General features: G+C 50.1%; 1 protein-coding gene across 13 annotated transcripts in view; it reads right to left on the bottom strand.

Moving 5' to 3' along the window:
• LOC109885739 (methionine-R-sulfoxide reductase B3, mitochondrial) overlaps positions 1-17,893 on the bottom strand; it is a 44,136-nt gene that overhangs the window by 11,819 nt on the left and 14,424 nt on the right. For all 13 annotated transcript variants that reach the window (XM_031818052.1, XM_031818050.1, XM_031818051.1 and 10 more), the window contains 3 exons: positions 14,343-14,451; positions 11,963-12,040; positions 11,101-11,129 (listed from right to left, as the gene is read on the bottom strand). In XM_031818052.1, the coding sequence (XP_031673912.1) occupies positions 11,101-11,129; positions 11,963-12,040; positions 14,343-14,451 (216 nt within the window). The remainder of the gene's footprint in view (positions 1-11,100; positions 11,130-11,962; positions 12,041-14,342; positions 14,452-17,893) is intronic.

Genomic DNA, 17,893 nt, shown 5'->3' with positions numbered 1-17,893 from the left:
AGGGAAAGGGGAGGGAGGGCAGGAGGGAGAAGGAGAGGGAGGGCAGGAGAAAGAAGGAGAGGGAGGGCGAAGGGGAGGGAGGGCAGGAAGGAGAAGGAGAAGGGGAGGGAGGGCAGGAGGGAAAGGAGAGGGAGGGCAGGAGGGAAAGGAGAGGGAGGGCAGGAGGGAAAGGAGAGGGAGGGCAGGAGGAAGAAGGGGAGGGAGGGCAGGAGGAAGAAGGGGAGGGAAGGCAGGAGGGAGAAGGGGAGGGAGGGAAGGTGGGAGAAGGGGAGGGAGGGCAGGAGGGAGAAGGAGAGGGAGGGCAGGAGGGAGGGCAGGAGGGAGAAGGAGAGGGTGGGCAGGAGGGAGAAGGAGAGGGTGGGCAGGAGGGAGAAGGAGAGGGAGGGCAGGAGGGTGAAGGGGAGGGAGAAGGGGAGGGAGAAGGGAGGGAGGGCAGGAGGGAGAAGGGGAGGGAGGGCAGGAGGGAGAAGGGGAGGGAGGGCAGGAGGGAGAAGGGGAGGGAGGGCAGGAGGGAGAAGGGGAGGGAGGGCAGGAAGGAGAAGGGGAGGGAGGGCAGGAAGGAGAAGGGGAGAAGGGGAGGGAGAGCAGGAGGGAGGGCAGGAAGGAGAAGGGCAGAAGGGGAGGGAGAGCAGGAGGGAGGGCAGGAAGGAGAAGGGGAGGGAGAAGGGGAGGGAGGGCAGGAGGGAGGGCAGGAGGGAGAAGGGGAGGGAGGGCAGGAGGGAAAGGGGAGGGAGGGCAGGAGGGAGAAGGGGAGGGAGGGCAGGAAGGAGAGGGAGAGGGATGAGAAGTAGCTGTGTATTAATATACACTGTGACCGGTGCTCCAACAGAAGACTGATCAAAGCTCTATCTGCGGTGGAAAACAGAAGATAGGACCTGTCTCAGGTTGCTGAGGCTATCAGTCTACCCCTGGAGCCTCCAGCTCCCTGGAACAAGCACCACCCCCTGTCCATCACCCTGGAGCCTCCAGCTCCCTGGAACAAGCACCACCCCCTGTCCATCACCCTGGAGCTTCCAGCTCCCTGGAGCAAGCACCATCCCCTGTCCATCACCCTGGAGCTTCCAGCTCCCTGGAACAAGCACCACCCCCTGTCCATCACCCTGGAGCCTCCAGCTCCCTGAAACAAGCACCACCCCCTGTCCATCACCCTGGAGCCTCCAGCTCCCTGAAACAAGCACCACCCCCTGTCCATCACCCTGGAGCCTCCAGCTCCCTGAAACAAGCACCATCCCCTGTCCATCACCCTGGAGCCTCCAGCTCCCTGAAACAAGCACCACCCCCTGTCCATCACCCTGGAGCCTCCAGCTCCCTGAAACAAGCACCATCCCCTGTCCATCACCCTGGACCACCAGCTCCCTGAAACAAGCACCACCCCCTGTCCATCACCCTGGACCACCAGCTCCCTGAAAAAAGCACCATCCCCTGTCCATCACCCTGGAGCCTCCAGCTCCCTGAAACAAGCACATCCCCTGTCCATCACCCTGGACCACCAGCTCCCTGAAAAAAGCACCATCCCCTGTCCATCACCCTGGAGCCTCCAGCTCCCTGAAACAAGCACCATCCCCTGTCCATCACCCTGGAGCCTCCAGCTCCCTGAAACAAGCACCATCCCCTGTCCATCACCCTGGACCACCAGCTACAGCTCCAACACCATGGTCTCCCTGCGGTAGGTCATCACCAACCACACTCCCCCTCAAGCTGTAAACCCTCTACCCCTGAGGAGTTAGGGGAGGGGACGGCTTTGGCCAACGACTACAAAGCCATGAAATTCCACAGCAACACAGGAAACACACTGGGGAATAGAGGAATCTATGAGTCAGAAGAGGAGAATCCCTAACTCCAACTTCACACACTGGAGTGTGTGTGTGTGTGTGTGTGTGTGTGTGTGTGTGTGTGTGTGTGTGTGTGTGTGTGTGTGTGTGTGTGTGTGTGTTTTATTATCACTGGTTAGAGACTCAGTGAATGGAGCAGTGTAGCCTATTAAGGGAATAGGGTAGCATTTAGTACACACGCCCTGGTTTGGACAACAGTAGTACACTGTTAAGGGAATAGGGTAGCATTTAGTACACAAGCCCTGGTTTGGACAACAGTAGTCCACTGTTAAGGGAATAGGGTAGCATTTAGTACACAAGCCCTGGTTTGGACAACAGCAGTCTAGGGGAATAGGGTAGCATTTAGTACACTATTAAGGGAATAGGGTAGAATTTAGTACACAGCCCTGGTTTGGACAACAGCAGTCTAAGGGAACAGGGTAGCATTTAGTACACTATTAAGGGAATAGGGTAGTATTTAGTACACTGTCGAGGGAACAAGGTAGATTTTAGTCCACTATTAAGGGAATAGGGTAGCATTTAGTACACTATTAAGGGAATAGGGTAGCGAGCTGAGCAGCCTTTCTGCATTTCACCATCTGTTCAGTGTTGAAGGAAACGTTGATTTGAGGGACTTAAACATTCTGGAGGAAATACGGCACATTTTTTTTTGGTGCTTGTGGACTCACAACATGTCTCTCCATCTCCCAACCCACACACACACACACCTCTGTCTCCCCCTATTGGTCATCTCAACTTCACCACTAGGCCACTGCTCCTCAGGACCTTGGTTAGCTGAAACAGGTGTCTTCTAGTAGGGCTGGAGCAAATGCCTGCCCCACATAGCTTTCCAGAAGGAGGGTTGTTTCTGAGAATGTACCTCATTCACTCATCCTCATTCAAAATAATGTCCCTGAAACCCTTTAGATAAAGAATCGTAACATTCCCCACAGTTCCTCCCCGGTCTCCAGTGACACCGCGGCCGATCTCCCCTCTCAGGTATTTCCTAATTACAGCCTAAGACAAATCGCTGGTCAGAGAGAGAGAGAGAGACTGCAATTAAACCCAACAGGAATTCCTAAAGGATTAGCTATGACAGACTCCCAGATAGCTTTCATTTAAAAACACCTCTCTGGAAGTGTCTTAGAGGATACCATTTAGGACACAGTCTATGTAATGCACTGCTCTTACTTCTTGCCCTGTCTGTGCCCAATAATGTGTTGCCGCCGCGCTGTGTTGCTACCGCTGTGCTGTGTTGCTACCGCCGTGTTGCTACCGCCGTGCTGTGTTGCTACCGCCGTGCTGTGTTGCTACCGCCGTGCTGTGTTGCTACCACCGTGCTGTGTTGCTACCGCCGTGCTGTGTTGCTACCGCCGGGCTGTGTTGCTACCGCCGGGCTGTGTTGCTACCGCTGTGTTGCTGCTGCCGTGCTGTGTTGCGGCCGTGCTGTGTTGCTACCACCGTGCTGTGTTGCTACCGCCGTGTTGCTACCGCCGTGCTGTGTTGCTACCGCCGGGCTGTGTTGCTACCGCCGGGCTGTGTTGCTACCGCCGGGCTGTGTTGCTACCGCCGTGCTGTGTTGCTACCGCCGTGCTGTGTTGCTACCTCCGTGCTGTGTTGCTACCGCCGTGTTGCTACCGCCGTGCTGTGTTGCTACCGCCGGGCTGTGTTGCTACCGCCGGGCTGTGTTGCTACCGCCGGGCTGTGTTGCTACCGCCGGGCTGTGTTGCTACCGCTGTGTTGCTGCTGCCGTGCTGTGTTGCGGCCGTGCTGTGTTGCTACCACCGTGCTGTGTTGCTACCGCCGGGCTGTGTTGCTACCGCCGGGCTGTGTTGCTACCGCCGGGCTGTGTTGCTACCGCCGGGCTGTGTTGCTACCGCCGTGCTGTGTTGCTACCGCCGTGCTGTGTTGCTACCGCCGTGCTGTGTTGCTACCTCCGTGCTGTGTTGCTACCGCCGTGCTGTGTTGCTATCGCCGGGCTGTGTTGCTACTGCCGGGCTGTGTTGCTACCGCCGGGCTGTGTTGCTACCGCCGGGCTGTGTTGCTACCGCCGTGCTGTGTTGCTACCGCTGTGTTGCTGCCGCCGTGCTGTGTTGCGGCAGTGCTGTGTTGCTACCGCCGTGCTGTGCTGCTACCGCCGTGCTGTGTTGCTACCGCTGTGTTGCTACCGCCGTGCTGTGTTGCTACCGCCGTGCTGTGCTGCTACCGCCATGCTGTGCTGCTCCCGCCGTGCTGTGCTGCTACCGCCGTGCTGTGCTGCTACCGCCGTGCTGTGTTGCTACCGCCGTGCTGTGTTGCTACCGCTGTGTTGCTACCGCCGTGCTGTGTTGCTACCGCCGGGCTGTGTTGCTACCGCCGTGCTGTGTTGCTACCGCCGTGCTGTGTTGCTACCGCCGTGCTGTGTTGCTACCTCCGTGCTGTGTTGCTACCGCCGTGCTGTGTTGCTATCGCCGGGCTGTGTTGCTACTGCCGGGCTGTGTTGCTACCGCCGGGCTGTGTTGCTACCGCCGGGCTGTGTTGCTACCGCCGTGCTGTGTTGCTACCGCTGTGTTGCTGCCGCCGTGCTGTGTTGCGGCAGTGCTGTGTTGCTACCGCCGTGCTGTGCTGCTACCGCCGTGCTGTGTTGCTACCGCTGTGTTGCTACCGCCGTGCTGTGTTGCTACCGCCGTGCTGTGCTGCTACCGCCATGCTGTGCTGCTCCCGCCGTGCTGTGCTGCTACCGCCGTGCTGTGCTGCTACCGCCGTGCTGTGTTGCTACCGCCGTGCTGTGTTGCTACCGCTGTGTTGCTACCGCCGTGCTGTGTTGCTACCGCCGTGCTGTGCTGCTACGGCCGTGCTGTGTTGCTACCGCCGTGCTGTGTTGCTACCGCTGTGTTGCTACCGCCGTGCTGTGCTGCTACCGCCGTGCTGTGTTGCTACCGCCGTGCTGTGCTGCTACCGCCGTGCTGTGCTGCTCCCGCCGTGCTGTGCTGCTCCCGCCGTGCTGTGTTGCTACCGCCGTGCTGTGCTGCTACCGCCGTGCTGTGCTGCTACCGCCGTGCTGTGTTGCTACCGCCATGCTGTGTTGCTACCGCCGTGCTGTGTTGCTACCGCTGTGTTGCTACCGCCGTGCTGTGCTGCTACCTCCGTGCTGTGCTGCTACCGCCGTGCTGTGTTGCTACCGCCATGCTGTGTTGTTGTTATGGGTCTCTCTTTATATAGTGTTGTGTTGTCTCTCTTGTCATGTGTGGTTCCTATATATATATTTTTTATTAGTATTTTTAATTCCAGTCCCCGTCAGGAGGCCTTGTTGTCTTTTGGTAGGCCGTCATTGTGAAATAAGAATGTTCTTAACTGACCTGCCTACTTAAATAACAACGGTTAGATAAATTACATTAAAAAAAAATTGCTTTTGATCAGACCCCTATGGGCCCAGGTCCTGGTCAAACCTAGTGCACTATCTAGACTAGAGAATAGGCTGGCTCCCTGGTCAAACCTAGTGCACTATCTAGACTAGAGAATAGGCTGGCTCCCTGGTCAAACCTAGTGCACTATCTAGACTAGAGAATAGGCTGGCTCCCTGGTCAAACCTAGTGCACTATCTAGATTAGAGAATAGGCTGGCTCCCTGGTCAAACCTAGTGCACTATCTAGACTAGAGAATAGGGTGGGGCCCTGGTCAAACCTAGTGCACTATCTAGACTAGAGAATAGGGTGGGGCCCTGGTCAAACTAGTGCACTATCTAGACTAGAGAATAGGGTGGGGCCCTGGTCAAACCTAGTGCACTATCTAGACTAGAGAATAGGGTGGGGCCCTGGTCAAACCTAGTGCACTATCTAGACTAGAGAATAGGGTGGGGCCCTGGTCAAACCTAGTGCACTATCTAGACTAGAGAATAGGGTGTGGCCCTGGTCAAACCTAGTGCACTATCTAGACTAGAGAATAGGGTGTGGCCCTGGTCAAACCTAGTGCACTATCTAGACTAGAGAATAGGGTGGGGCCCTGGTCAAACTAGTGCACTATCTAGACTAGAGAATAGGGTGGGGCCCTGGTCAAACCTAGTGCACTATCTAGACTAGAGAATAGGGTGGGGCCCTGGTCAAACCTAGTGCACTATCTAGACTAGAGAATAGAGTGGGGCCCTGGTCAAACCTAGTGCACTATCTAGACTAGAGAATAGGGTGGGGCCCTGGTCAAACCTAGTGCACTATCTAGACTAGAAAACAGGGTGGGGCCCTGGTCAAACTAGTGCACTATCTAGACTAGAGAACAGGGTGGGGCCCTGGTCAAACTAGTGCACTATCTAGACTAGAGAACAGGGTGGGGCCCTGGTCAAACTAGTGCACTATCTAGACTAGAGAACAGGGTGGGGCCCTGGTCAAACTAGTGCACTATCTAGACTAGAGAACAGGGTGGGGCCCTGGTCAAACTAGTGCACTATCTAGACTAGAGAACAGTGTGGGGCCCTGGTCAAACTAGTGCACTATCTAGACTAGAGAACAGTGTGGGGCCCTGGTCAAACTAGTGCACTATCTAGACTAGAGAACAGTGTGGGGCCCTGGTCAAACTAGTGCACTATCTAGACTAGAGAACAGTGTGGGGCCCTGGTCAAACTAGTGCACTATCTAGACTAGAGCACAGTGTGGGGCCCTGGTCAAACTAGTGCACTATCTAGACTAGAGCACAGTGTGGGGCCCTGGTCAAACTAGTGCACTATCTAGACTAGAGAACAGTGTGGGGCCCTGGTCAAACTAGTGCACTATCTAGACTAGAGAACAGTGTGGGGCCCTGGTCAAACTAGTGCACTATCTAGACTAGAGAACAGTGTGGGGCCCTGGTCAAACTAGTGCACTATCTAGACTAGAGAATAGGGTGGGGCCCTGGTCAAACTAGTGCACTATCTAGACTAGAAAACAGGGTGGGGCCCTGGTCAAACTAGTGCACTATCTAGACTAGAGAACAGGGTGGGGCCCTGGTCAAACTAGTGCACTATCTATAATGTCAATACTAGCTATAGTGGATAGCTAGCTTGGAGTGTTGTGTGCATTGCATCTGTGCATTTAGCTAGATACCATCCCTTAGCCTACATTACATCTGTGCATTTAGCTAGATACCATCCCTTAGCCTACATTACATCTGTGCATTTAGCTAGATACCATCCCTTAGCCTACATTACATCTGTGCATTTAGCTAGATACCATCCCTTAGCCTACATTACATCTGTGCATTTAGCTAGATACCATCCCTTAGCCTACATTACATCTGTGCATTTAGCTAGATACCATCCCTTAGCCTACATTACATCTGTGCATTTAGCTAGATACCATCCCTTAGCCTACATTACATCTGTGCATTTAGCTAGATACCATCCCTTAGCCTACATTACATCTGTGCATTTAGCTAGATACCATCCCTTAGCCTACATTACATCTGTGCATTTAGCTAGATACCATCCCTTAGCCTACATTACATCTGTGCATTTAGCTAGATACCATCCCTTAGCCTACATTACATCTGTGCATTTAGCTAGATACCATCCCTTAGCCTACATTACATCTGTGCATTTAGCTAGATACCATCCCTTAGCCTACATTACATCTGTGCATTTAGCTAGATACCATCCCTTAGCCTACATTACATCTGTGCATTTAGCTAGATACCATCCCTTAGCCTACATTACATCTGTGCATTTAGCTAGATACCATCCCTTAGCCTACATTACATCTGTGCATTTAGCTAGATACCATCCCTTAGCCTACATTACATCTGTGCATTTAGCTAGATACCATCCCTTAGCCTACATTACATCTGTGCATTTAGCTAGATACCATCCCTTAGCCTACATTACATCTGTGCATTTAGCTAGATACCATCCCTTAGCCTACATTACATCTGTGCATTTAGCTAGATACCATCCCTTAGCCTACATTACATCTGTGCATTTAGCTAGATACCATCCCTTAGCCTACATTACATCTGTGCATTTAGCTAGATACCATCCCTTAGCCTACATTACATCTGTGCATTTAGCTAGATACCATCCCTTAGCCTACATTACATCTGTGCATTTAGCTAGATACCATCCCTTAGCCTACATTACATCTGTGCATTTAGCTAGATACCATCCCTTAGCCTACATTACATCTGTGCATTTAGCTAGATACCATCCCTTAGCCTACATTACATCTGTGCATTTAGCTAGATACCATCCCTTAGCCTACATTACATCTGTGCATTTAGCTAGATACCATCCCTTAGCCTACATTACATCTGTGCATTTAGCTAGATACCATCCCTTAGCCTACATTACATCTGTGCATTTAGCTAGATACCATCCCTTAGCCTACATTACATCTGTGCATTTAGCTAGATACCATCCCTTAGCCTACATTACATCTGTGCATTTAGCTAGATACCATCCCTTAGCCTACATTACATCTGTGCATTTAGCTAGATACCATCCCTTAGCCTACATTACATCTGTGCATTTAGCTAGATACCATCCCTTAGCCTACATTACATCTGTGCATTAGCTAGATACCATCCCTTAGCCTACATTACATCTGTGCATTTAGCTAGATACCATCCCTTAGCCTACATTACATCTGTGCATTTAGCTAGATACCATCCCTTAGCCTACATTACATCTGTGCATTTAGCTAGATACCATCCCTTAGCCTACATTACATCTGTGCATTTAGCTAGATACCATCCCTTAGCCTACATTACATCTGTGCATTTAGCTAGATACCATCCCTTAGCCTACATTACATCTGTGCATTTAGCTAGATACCATCCCTTAGCCTACATTACATCTGTGCATTTAGCTAGATACCATCCCTTAGCCTACATTACATCTGTGCATTTAGCTAGATACCATCCCTTAGCCTACATTACATCTGTGCATTTAGCTAGATACCATCCCTTAGCCTACATTACATCTGTGCATTTAGCTAGATACCATCCCTTAGCCTACATTACATCTGTGCATTTAGCTAGATACCATCCCTTAGCCTACATTACATCTGTGCATTTAGCTAGATACCATCCCTTAGCCTACATTACATCTGTGCATTTAGCTAGATACCATCCCTTAGCCTACATTACATCTGTGCATTTAGCTAGATACCATCCCTTAGCCTACATTACATATGAAGTGTGACTGGCTCATCCATGGCTGTGCGGACATTTATTTTGTTTTGCTGGCTCCCACGTAGGGGTTCATGCTCTCTGATTGGCTCAAAGTGAGGTTTTTGGCCACTGACGAGCACTGCGATTGAGGTTCGTCGCTACCGGGTCGATTCGTAGCAGGTAGCACTTTTGTTCTAGCAAGAGAATGAAGGGCCTCCCACTGTGATAACGACCCATCGGCAATGAGATTCTCAGTGTTCTAGCTAGAGAAGGGCCTCCCACTGTGATAACGACCTATCGGCAATGAGATTCTCAGTGTTCTAGCTAGAGAAGGGCCTCCCACTGTGATAACGACCTATCGGCAATGAGATTCTCAGTGTTCTAGGTAGAGAAGGGCCTCCCACTATGATAACGACCTATCGGCAATGAGATTCTCAGTGTTCTAGCTAGAGAAGGGCCTCCCACTATGATAACGACCTATCGGCAATGAGATTCTCAGTGTTCTAGCTAGAGCAGGAAGGGCAGGAAGGGTTGTTGTTTTTTTAAACTCAGAAATCTGAAGGACACACACACACACCTAGACACACACACACACACACACCTAGACACACACACACACACACCTAGACACACACACACACACACACACACACACACACACACACACACCTAGACACACTGTCAGACTACACCTTTTTCTTTACCAAGCATGTGACAAAACAGACACACACCCGCCTAGACACACACACACACACACACACACACACCTAGACACACACCACATTGCAAAGCAGGTGAAATTAGCCAGCAGGGTCAAGCTGTGGATCCACTGGTGTAAATAAGACCAGATAAAGAGAGAGAAAGATGACGAGCTCAACTTCTCTAATGTGGGACTGCTGTTGATATGAGGCCTTGGGATGGCAGCTATACATTATGTTGAGTGGAACATGGGGCGCATGCCAAATGGCACCCTATTCTCTATGTATTCCCCTATGGGGCCCTGGTCTAAAGTAGTGCACTACCCCTATGGGTCCTGGTCTAAAGTAGTGCACTACCCCTATGGGTCCTGGTCTAAAGTAGTGCACTACCCCTATGGGTCCTGGTCTAAAGTAGTGCACTACCCCTATGGGTCCTGGTCTAAAGTAGTGCACTACCCCTATGGGCCCTGGTCTAAAGTAGTGCACTACCCCTATGGGTCCTGGTCTAAAGTAGTGCACTACCCCTATGGGGCCCTGGTCTAAAGTAGTGCACTACCCCTATGGGGCCCTGGTCTAAAGTAGTGCACTACCCCTATGCGGCCCTGGTCTAAAGTAGTGCACTACCCCTATGGGGCCCTGGTCTAAAGTAGTGCACTACCCCTATGGGGCCCTGGTCTAAAGTAGTGCACTACCCCTATGGGGCCCTGGTCTAAAGTAGTGCACTACCCCTATGGGTCCTGGTCTAAAGTAGTGCACTACCCCTATGCGGCCCTGGTCTAAAGTAGTGCACTACCCCTATGGGTCCTGGTCTAAAGTAGTGCACTACCCCTATGGGTCCTGGTCTAAAGTAGTGCACTACCCCTATGGGTCCTGGTCTAAAGTAGTGCACTACCCCTATGGGTCCTGGTCTAAAGTAGTGCACTACCCCTATGGGCCCTGGTCTAAAGTAGTGCACTACCCCTATGGGTCCTGGTCTAAAGTAGTGCACTACCCCTATGGGTCCTGGTCTAAAGTAGTGCACTACCCCTATGGGGCCCTGGTCTAAAGTAGTGCACTACCCCTATGGGGCCCTGGTCTAAAGTAGTGCACTACCCCTATGCGGCCCTGGTCTAAAGTAGTGCACTACCCCTATGGGGCCCTGGTCTAAAGTAGTGCACTACCCCTATGGGTCCTGGTCTAAAGTAGTGCACTACCCCTATGGGACCCTGGTCTAAAGTAGTGCACTACCCCTATGGGGCCCTGGTCTAAAGTAGTGCACTACCCCTATGGGGCCCTGGTCTAAAGTAGTGCACTAAATAGGGAATAAGGTGCCATTTGGGACTCAACACAAGGTATATATTCTACCATGTATTTTGCCATGAAGCCAGTGAAGTGAAACAACGTGACTCGTCCTCGGCGTTGCCTTGACTTGTGAGGCGGTTGGTCGGTGTCAGATGAGGTCATGGAGTAACGGGTTCAAATGTTTGCTGTATCAAACCTACCTGATCCAGAGTCAAACTTGGTCTCGGACCTGCAAAACGGAGACGGCGGATTTTAGACAAAGTCTCTTTTCTCTCAACTAAAAAAAACAATACAACAAGCAGCACTTCAAAGGTACAACAACAACAACAACAACAACAACAACAACAACAACAACAAATACAATAAATAAAGATAAATGAAATGGTGTTTTCTCCTCTCCTTGATATTACAAACCGTCTCCAATGGGAACATAGGGTCTAAGCTACGAGGCTGTGTGTGTGTGTGTCCTATTTGCGCGTGTGTCTCTCTCTGTAAGACTATCCTAGCTGTAAATCCTGTCCGATTGTCTTTGAAGCTCTGTGTGTTGCGGAGGGAAACAGGTGACCTGGTAACGAGGCTCGGTGGATGGCTCTGGCCTCCTATCAGCTACAGACAGGCCGTTGCCGGACAAGCCAGGGGCTCTTTAACCAATCAGAGAGAGATTAGGGACTAAGAGGAAGGACAGTGCCTCTTTAACCAATTAGAGAGAGACTAGGGACTAAGAGGAAGGACAGTGCCTCTTTAACCAATTAGAGAGAGACTAGGGACTAAGAGGAGGGACAGTGCCTCTTTAACCAATTAGAGAGAGACTAGGGACTAAGAGGAGGGACAGTGCCTCTTTAACCAATTAGAGAGAGACTAGGGACTAAGAGGAGGGACAGTGCCTCTTTAACCAATTAGAGAGAGACTAGGGACTAAGAGGAGGGACAGTGCCTCTTTAACCAAATCAGAGAGAGACTAGAAGGGACTAAACTAGCTCTGAGGAGAGGAAGGTTAGACCAGTCAGAAGGAGACAGGAAGTGGGGATACAGTAATGATGTCACCGACATTCTAAGAACTTACTTGAACAGAGGGGAGCCACAGACGACACAGGTGTAGATCCCATCCTCTTTATATTCAGTGTATTCCCCTCTGAAGGCACTGTGAGGGTGGATCAACGCACCAGTTACACTCGTACAGTCCAGGCAAGTCATTTTAGTCATTTATCCAGAGCAATTTATGGTTAGTGCAGTCAACTTAAGACAACCGCATAATAACAGTCATAGGCCAATGCGCCTCAATAAGAACATCATGTTCACGTTGCTGTCTGAATCATCTCAACTCACACTATTTCCCCCTGGCTTCCAGCCTAGCATTGAGTTTGGTACAGCGGGGGGTTAATATAACATTTAGTTTGGTACAGCGGGGGGTTAATATAACATTTAGTTTGGTACAGCGGGGGGTTAATATAACATTTAGTTTGGTACAGCGGGGTTAATATAACATTTAGTTTGGTACAGCGGGGGTTAATATAACATTTAGTTTGGTACAGCGGGGGTTAATATAAACCTAGCATTTAGTTTGGTACAGCAGGGGTTAATATAAACCTAGCATTTAGTTTGGTACAGCGGGGGTTAATATAACATTTAGTTTGGTACAGCGGGGGTTAATATAAACCTAGCATTTAGTTTGGTACAGCAGGGGTTAATATAAACCTAGCATTTAGTTTGGTACAGCGGGGGTTAATATAACATTTAGTTTGGTACAGCGGGGGTTAATATAACATTTAGTTTGGTACAGCGGGGGTTAATATAACATTTAGTTTGGTACAGCGGGGGTTAATATAACATTTAGTTTGGTACAGCGGGGGTTAATATAAACCTAGCATTTAGTGTGTGGGGGGGGGGGGGGGGGGGGGGGGGGGAGTGCGGGTGGAGACTAGTGTCACTGAGTTTCTTCTTTGTGTCCCAAATGGCCCCCTATTCCCTATATAAAGCAGTATTTTGGACCAGAGCCCAAATGGCACCCTATTCCCTATATAGAACACTGTTTTTGACAGAACCCATTGGGGAATATGGTCCCATTTGAGAATCCCCCTTATTTTACAGCAAACAACTGTTTTGCTGCCGACTGACTAGACACACTGCAGCCTCTAAAGGAGGGTTAGTGTGGACCCAGCTAGGACCGTTAGGATAAGCCAGCCAAGCTTTAATGTCGATGGGACACAGGAATGTTCTGGAACGTTGCGTTTGGGAAAAATGACACACCCCAAAAAAATCACGTATGTTAATTACTATAATTCTTACACATCTTTTCCTTTCATTGGTGTTGACAGAAATGCTTATTGTTGTACACTATATACCCCCCTAAAGGAATTGACTTGATGGTGCAGTAACAGTACTATAGACATAGTGTGACCAGACTTTCCTCCCTCTTCCAACTACTGGGGTCAGTGGACTGTATACTGTAGGCTTTTGGGGGGGGGGGGCTTTACTGTACAGTGCCTTTGGAAAGTATTCAGACCCATTGACTTTTTTGTTACGTTACAGTCTTAATCTAAAATTGGATTCAAATAAAACAATTTCCTCATCAATCTACACACAATACCCCATAATGACATCACAATACCCCATAATGACATCACAATACCCCATAATGACATCACAATACCCCATAATGACATCACAATACCCCATAATGACATCACAATACCCCATAATGACATCACAATACCCCATAATGACATCACAATACCCCATAATGACATCACAATACCCCATAATGACAAATCAAAAACACGTTTTTGATGTGGAAAATGTGGAAAATGTCAAGGGGTCTGAATACTTTCCAAATGCCCTGTAGGCTGTAGACTTTTGGGGTCCCTATAGTGTAGGCTTTGGGGGTCCCTATACTGTAGGCTTTGGGGGTCTCTATACTGTAGGCTTTGGGGGTTTCTATACTGTAGGCTTTGGGGGTCCCTATACTGTTGGCTTTGGGGGTCCCTATACTGTAGGCTTTGGGGGTTTCTATACTGTAGGCTTTGGGGGTCCCTATACTGTAGGCTTTGGGGGTTTCTATGCTGTAGGCTTTGGGGGTCCCATATTGTAGGCTTTGGGGTCCCATATTGTAGGCTGTGGGGGTCCCATACTGTAGAATTTGGGGGTCCCTATACTGTAGGCTTTGGGGGGTCCCTATACTGTAGGCTTTGGGGGTCCCTATACTGTTGGCTTTGGGGGTCCCTATAATGTAGGCTTTGGGGGTTTCTATACTGTAGGCTGTGGGGGTCCCATACTGTAGGCTTTGGAGGTCCCTATACTGTTGGCTTTGGGGGGTCCCTATACTGTAGGCTTTGGGGGTCCCCATACTGTAGGCTTTGGGGGTCCCATACTGTAGGCTTTGGGGGTTCCATACTGTAGGCTTTGGGGGTCCCATACTGTAGGCTTTGGGGGGGGAGGGGCTATACCTCTCCGTTCCTTTCTCCTGGGTGACATGGAACTGAATGGGGGAGAGACGTTTCTTCAGCTCCTCCTGAGAGAAGGACTTGGGCCATGTCTTCTTGGTCCGGCAGGTTCCTATAGGAGGAGAAGGGAAGAGTCAAGGTCTCAGAACCACTACTGTGGTCAGGGGGAGGGTCTCAGAACCACTACTGTGGTCAGGGGGAGGGTCTCAGAACCACTACTGTGGTCAGGGGGAGGGTCTCAGAACCACTACTGTGGTCAGGGGGAGGGTCTCAGAACCACTACTGTGGTCAGGAGGAGGGAGGGGTGGTGAGGGATGGTGCGTCTCCTCCGTTCTGTCTCCCCCCCTGACCCCTTCTGCCTTTACTAGTCCCTCATCATTATTTATAAATCATCACCACTAGGGCCAGGAGTTTTCCCAGGTCAGGAGAAACTCAGGACCCTAGCTACTCATCACACTCCCCTGTCTAAACAAGATGCTCAGGCACTGCTCTCTCATATCACTCAGGTTCCAGGCAAGACGAGCACACGTTCATCACTTCATCAACATTCAACAATACAATGTCATACAATTTAGTATAAGGGGACTGAGTGGAGCATTGATCGTGACTTCTCTACAGTTAGTGTGTGTGTGTGTGGGGGGTGGGGGGTGGGGGGGGGGTGCTACAGCCAAAGCATGTCCTGGAGCAGACCAGACTGATTCCACCAAGCTAACAACTCAAATATAGTCTAGGTAAAAATCTCTAGTGGACAGAGAATGTGTAAAAGTCAAAGCTTGTGACCCCAAATGTACTCAAGGTTTCAGTTCTGGGTTAACCCGAGATGACAGGGGAGCTAGATGAGAGGAGGGACAGGGGGGCTAGATGAGAGGAGGGACAGGGGAGCTAGATGAGAGACGGGACAGGGGAGCTAGATGAGAGGAGGGACAGGGGAGCTAGATGAGAGGAGGGACAGGGGAGCTAGATGAGAGGAGGGACAGGGGGGGTTAGATGAGAGGAGGGACAAGGGAGCTAGATGAGAGGAGGGACAGGGGAGCTAGATGAGAGACGGGACAGGGGAGCTAGATGAGAGACGGGACAGGGGAGCTAGATGAGAGGAGGGACAGGGGAGCTAGATGAGAGGAGGGACAGGGGGGCTAGATGAGAGACGGGACATGGGAGCTAGATGAGAGGCGGGACAGGGGGGGTTAGATGAGAGGAGGGACAGGGGAGCTAGATGAGAGGTGGGACAGGGGAGCTAGATGAGAGGAGGGACAGGGGAGCTAGATGAGAGGAGGGACAGGGGAGCTAGATGAGAGACGGGACAGGGGAGCTAGATGAGAGGAGGGACAGGGGAGCTAGATGAGAGGAGGGACAGGGGGGCTAGATGAGAGACGGGACATGGGAGCTAGATGAGAGGCGGGACAGGGGGGGTTAGATGAGAGGAGGGACAGGGGAGCTAGATGAGAGGCGGGACAGGGGAGCTAGATGAGAGGAGGGACAGGGGAGCTAGATGAGAGGAGGGACAGGGGAGCTAGATGAGAGGCGGGACAGGGGGGCTAGATGAGAGGAGGGACAGGGGAGCTAGATGAGAGGAGGGACACCAGAGCCCTATTCCCTATATAGTACACTACTTTAGACCAGAGCCCTATTCCCTATATAGTACACTACTTTAGACCAGAGCCCTATTCCCTATATAGTTCACTACTTTAGACCAGAGCCCTATTCCCTATATGGTACACTACTTTAGACCAGAGCCCTATTCCCTATATAGTTCACTACTTTAGACCAGAGCCCTATTCCCTATATGGTACACTACATTAGACCATGGCCCTATATAGTACACTACTTTAGACCAGGGCCCTATTCCCTATATAGTGCACTACTTTAGACCCTATTCCCTATATAGTACACTACTTTAGACCAGAGCCCTATTCCCTATATAGTACACTACTTTAGACCAGAGCCCTATTCCCTATATAGTACACTACTTTAGACCAGAGCCCTATTCCCTATATAGTTCACTACTTTAGACCAGAGCCCTATTCCCTATATGGTACACTACTTTAGACCAGAGCCCTATTCCCTATATAGTGCACTACTTTAGACCAGAGCCCTATTCCCTATATGGTACACTACTTTAGACCAGAGCCCTATTCCCTATATAGTTCACTACTTTAGACCAGAGCCCTATTCCCTATATGGTACACTACATTAGACCATGGCCCTATATAGTACACTACTTTAGACCAGGGCCCTATTCCCTATATAGTGCACTACTTTAGAAGAGTGGAGGCTGTTATAGCAGCAATGTTCCAACATCTAGTGGAAAGCCTTCCCAGAAGAGTGGAGGCTGTTATAGCAGCAATGTTCCAACATCTAGTGGAAAGCCTTCCCAGAAGAGTGGAGGCTGTTATAGCAGCAATGTTCCAACATCTAGTGGAAAGCCTTCCCAGAAGAGTGGAGGCTGTTATAGCAGCAATGTTCCAACATCTAGTGGAAAGCCTTCCCAGAAGAGTGGAGGCTGTTATAGCAGCAATGTTCCAACATCTAGTGGAAAGCCTTCCCAGAAGAGTGGAGGCTGTTATAGCAGCAATGTTCCAACATCTAGTGGAAAGCCTTCCCAGAAGAGTGGAGGCTGTTATAGCAGCAATGTTCCAACATCTAGTGGAAAGCCTTCCCAGAAGAGTGGAGGCTGTTATAGCAGCAATGTTCCAACATCTAGTGGAAAGCCTTCCCAGAAGAGTGGAGGCTGTTGTAGCAGCAATGTTCCAACATCTAGTGGAAAGCCTTCCTAGAAGAGTAGAGGCTGTTATAGCAGCAAAGGTGGTGGACCAACTCCCTATTAATGCCCAAGACTTTGGAATGAGATGTAGGACGTGTCCACATACTTATGGTCATGTTGAGTAACGAGAAATCTGTCATTAATTTTAACGAGGATTTTAACGAGGATCTTTAGTCGCACAATTTTACATCTAAAACAGTTTGCTGCAGTATTTTCTCAAGTGAAATTTTTTTTGCATGAAAACAATTTGTCTATTTGTTGAATGACATGACAGTTAATTGAAGAATCCATTCTGTTGACCAATGACATGACAGTTAATTGAAGAATCCATTCTGTTGACCAATGACATGACAGTTAATTGAAGAATCCATTCTGTTGACCAATGACATGACAGTTAATTGAAGAATCCATTCTGTTGACCAATGACATGACAGTTAATTGAAGAATCCATTCTGTTGACCAATGACATGACAAAGGGGTGTCGACTTCAGCTCCTGAACTTCGATTTGCTTCGAGAGGGGACCCGAAACAACCCGAAACAACCCGAAACAGCCTGAAACAGCCCGAAACAACCCGAAACAACCCGAAACAGCCCGAAACAGCCCAAAACTACCCGAAACAACCCGAAACAGCCCGAAACAGCCCGAAACAACCCGAAACAGCCCGAAACAGCCCGAAACAACCCGAAACAGCCCGAAACAACCCGAAACTACCCGAAACAACCCGAAACAGCCCGAAACAGCCCTTGACGAAGCCCGATAACAACAAAAAACGTCACCAAATCATTGTCATA

The sequence above is a fragment of the Oncorhynchus kisutch genome, unplaced genomic scaffold, assembly GCF_002021735.2.
Source record: "Oncorhynchus kisutch isolate 150728-3 unplaced genomic scaffold, Okis_V2 scaffold1240, whole genome shotgun sequence".
NCBI classification, from domain to species: domain Eukaryota; kingdom Metazoa; phylum Chordata; class Actinopteri; order Salmoniformes; family Salmonidae; genus Oncorhynchus; species Oncorhynchus kisutch.
Note: the sequence above shows the minus strand (reverse complement) of the source record. Positions and strands in the feature narration are given on the sequence as shown.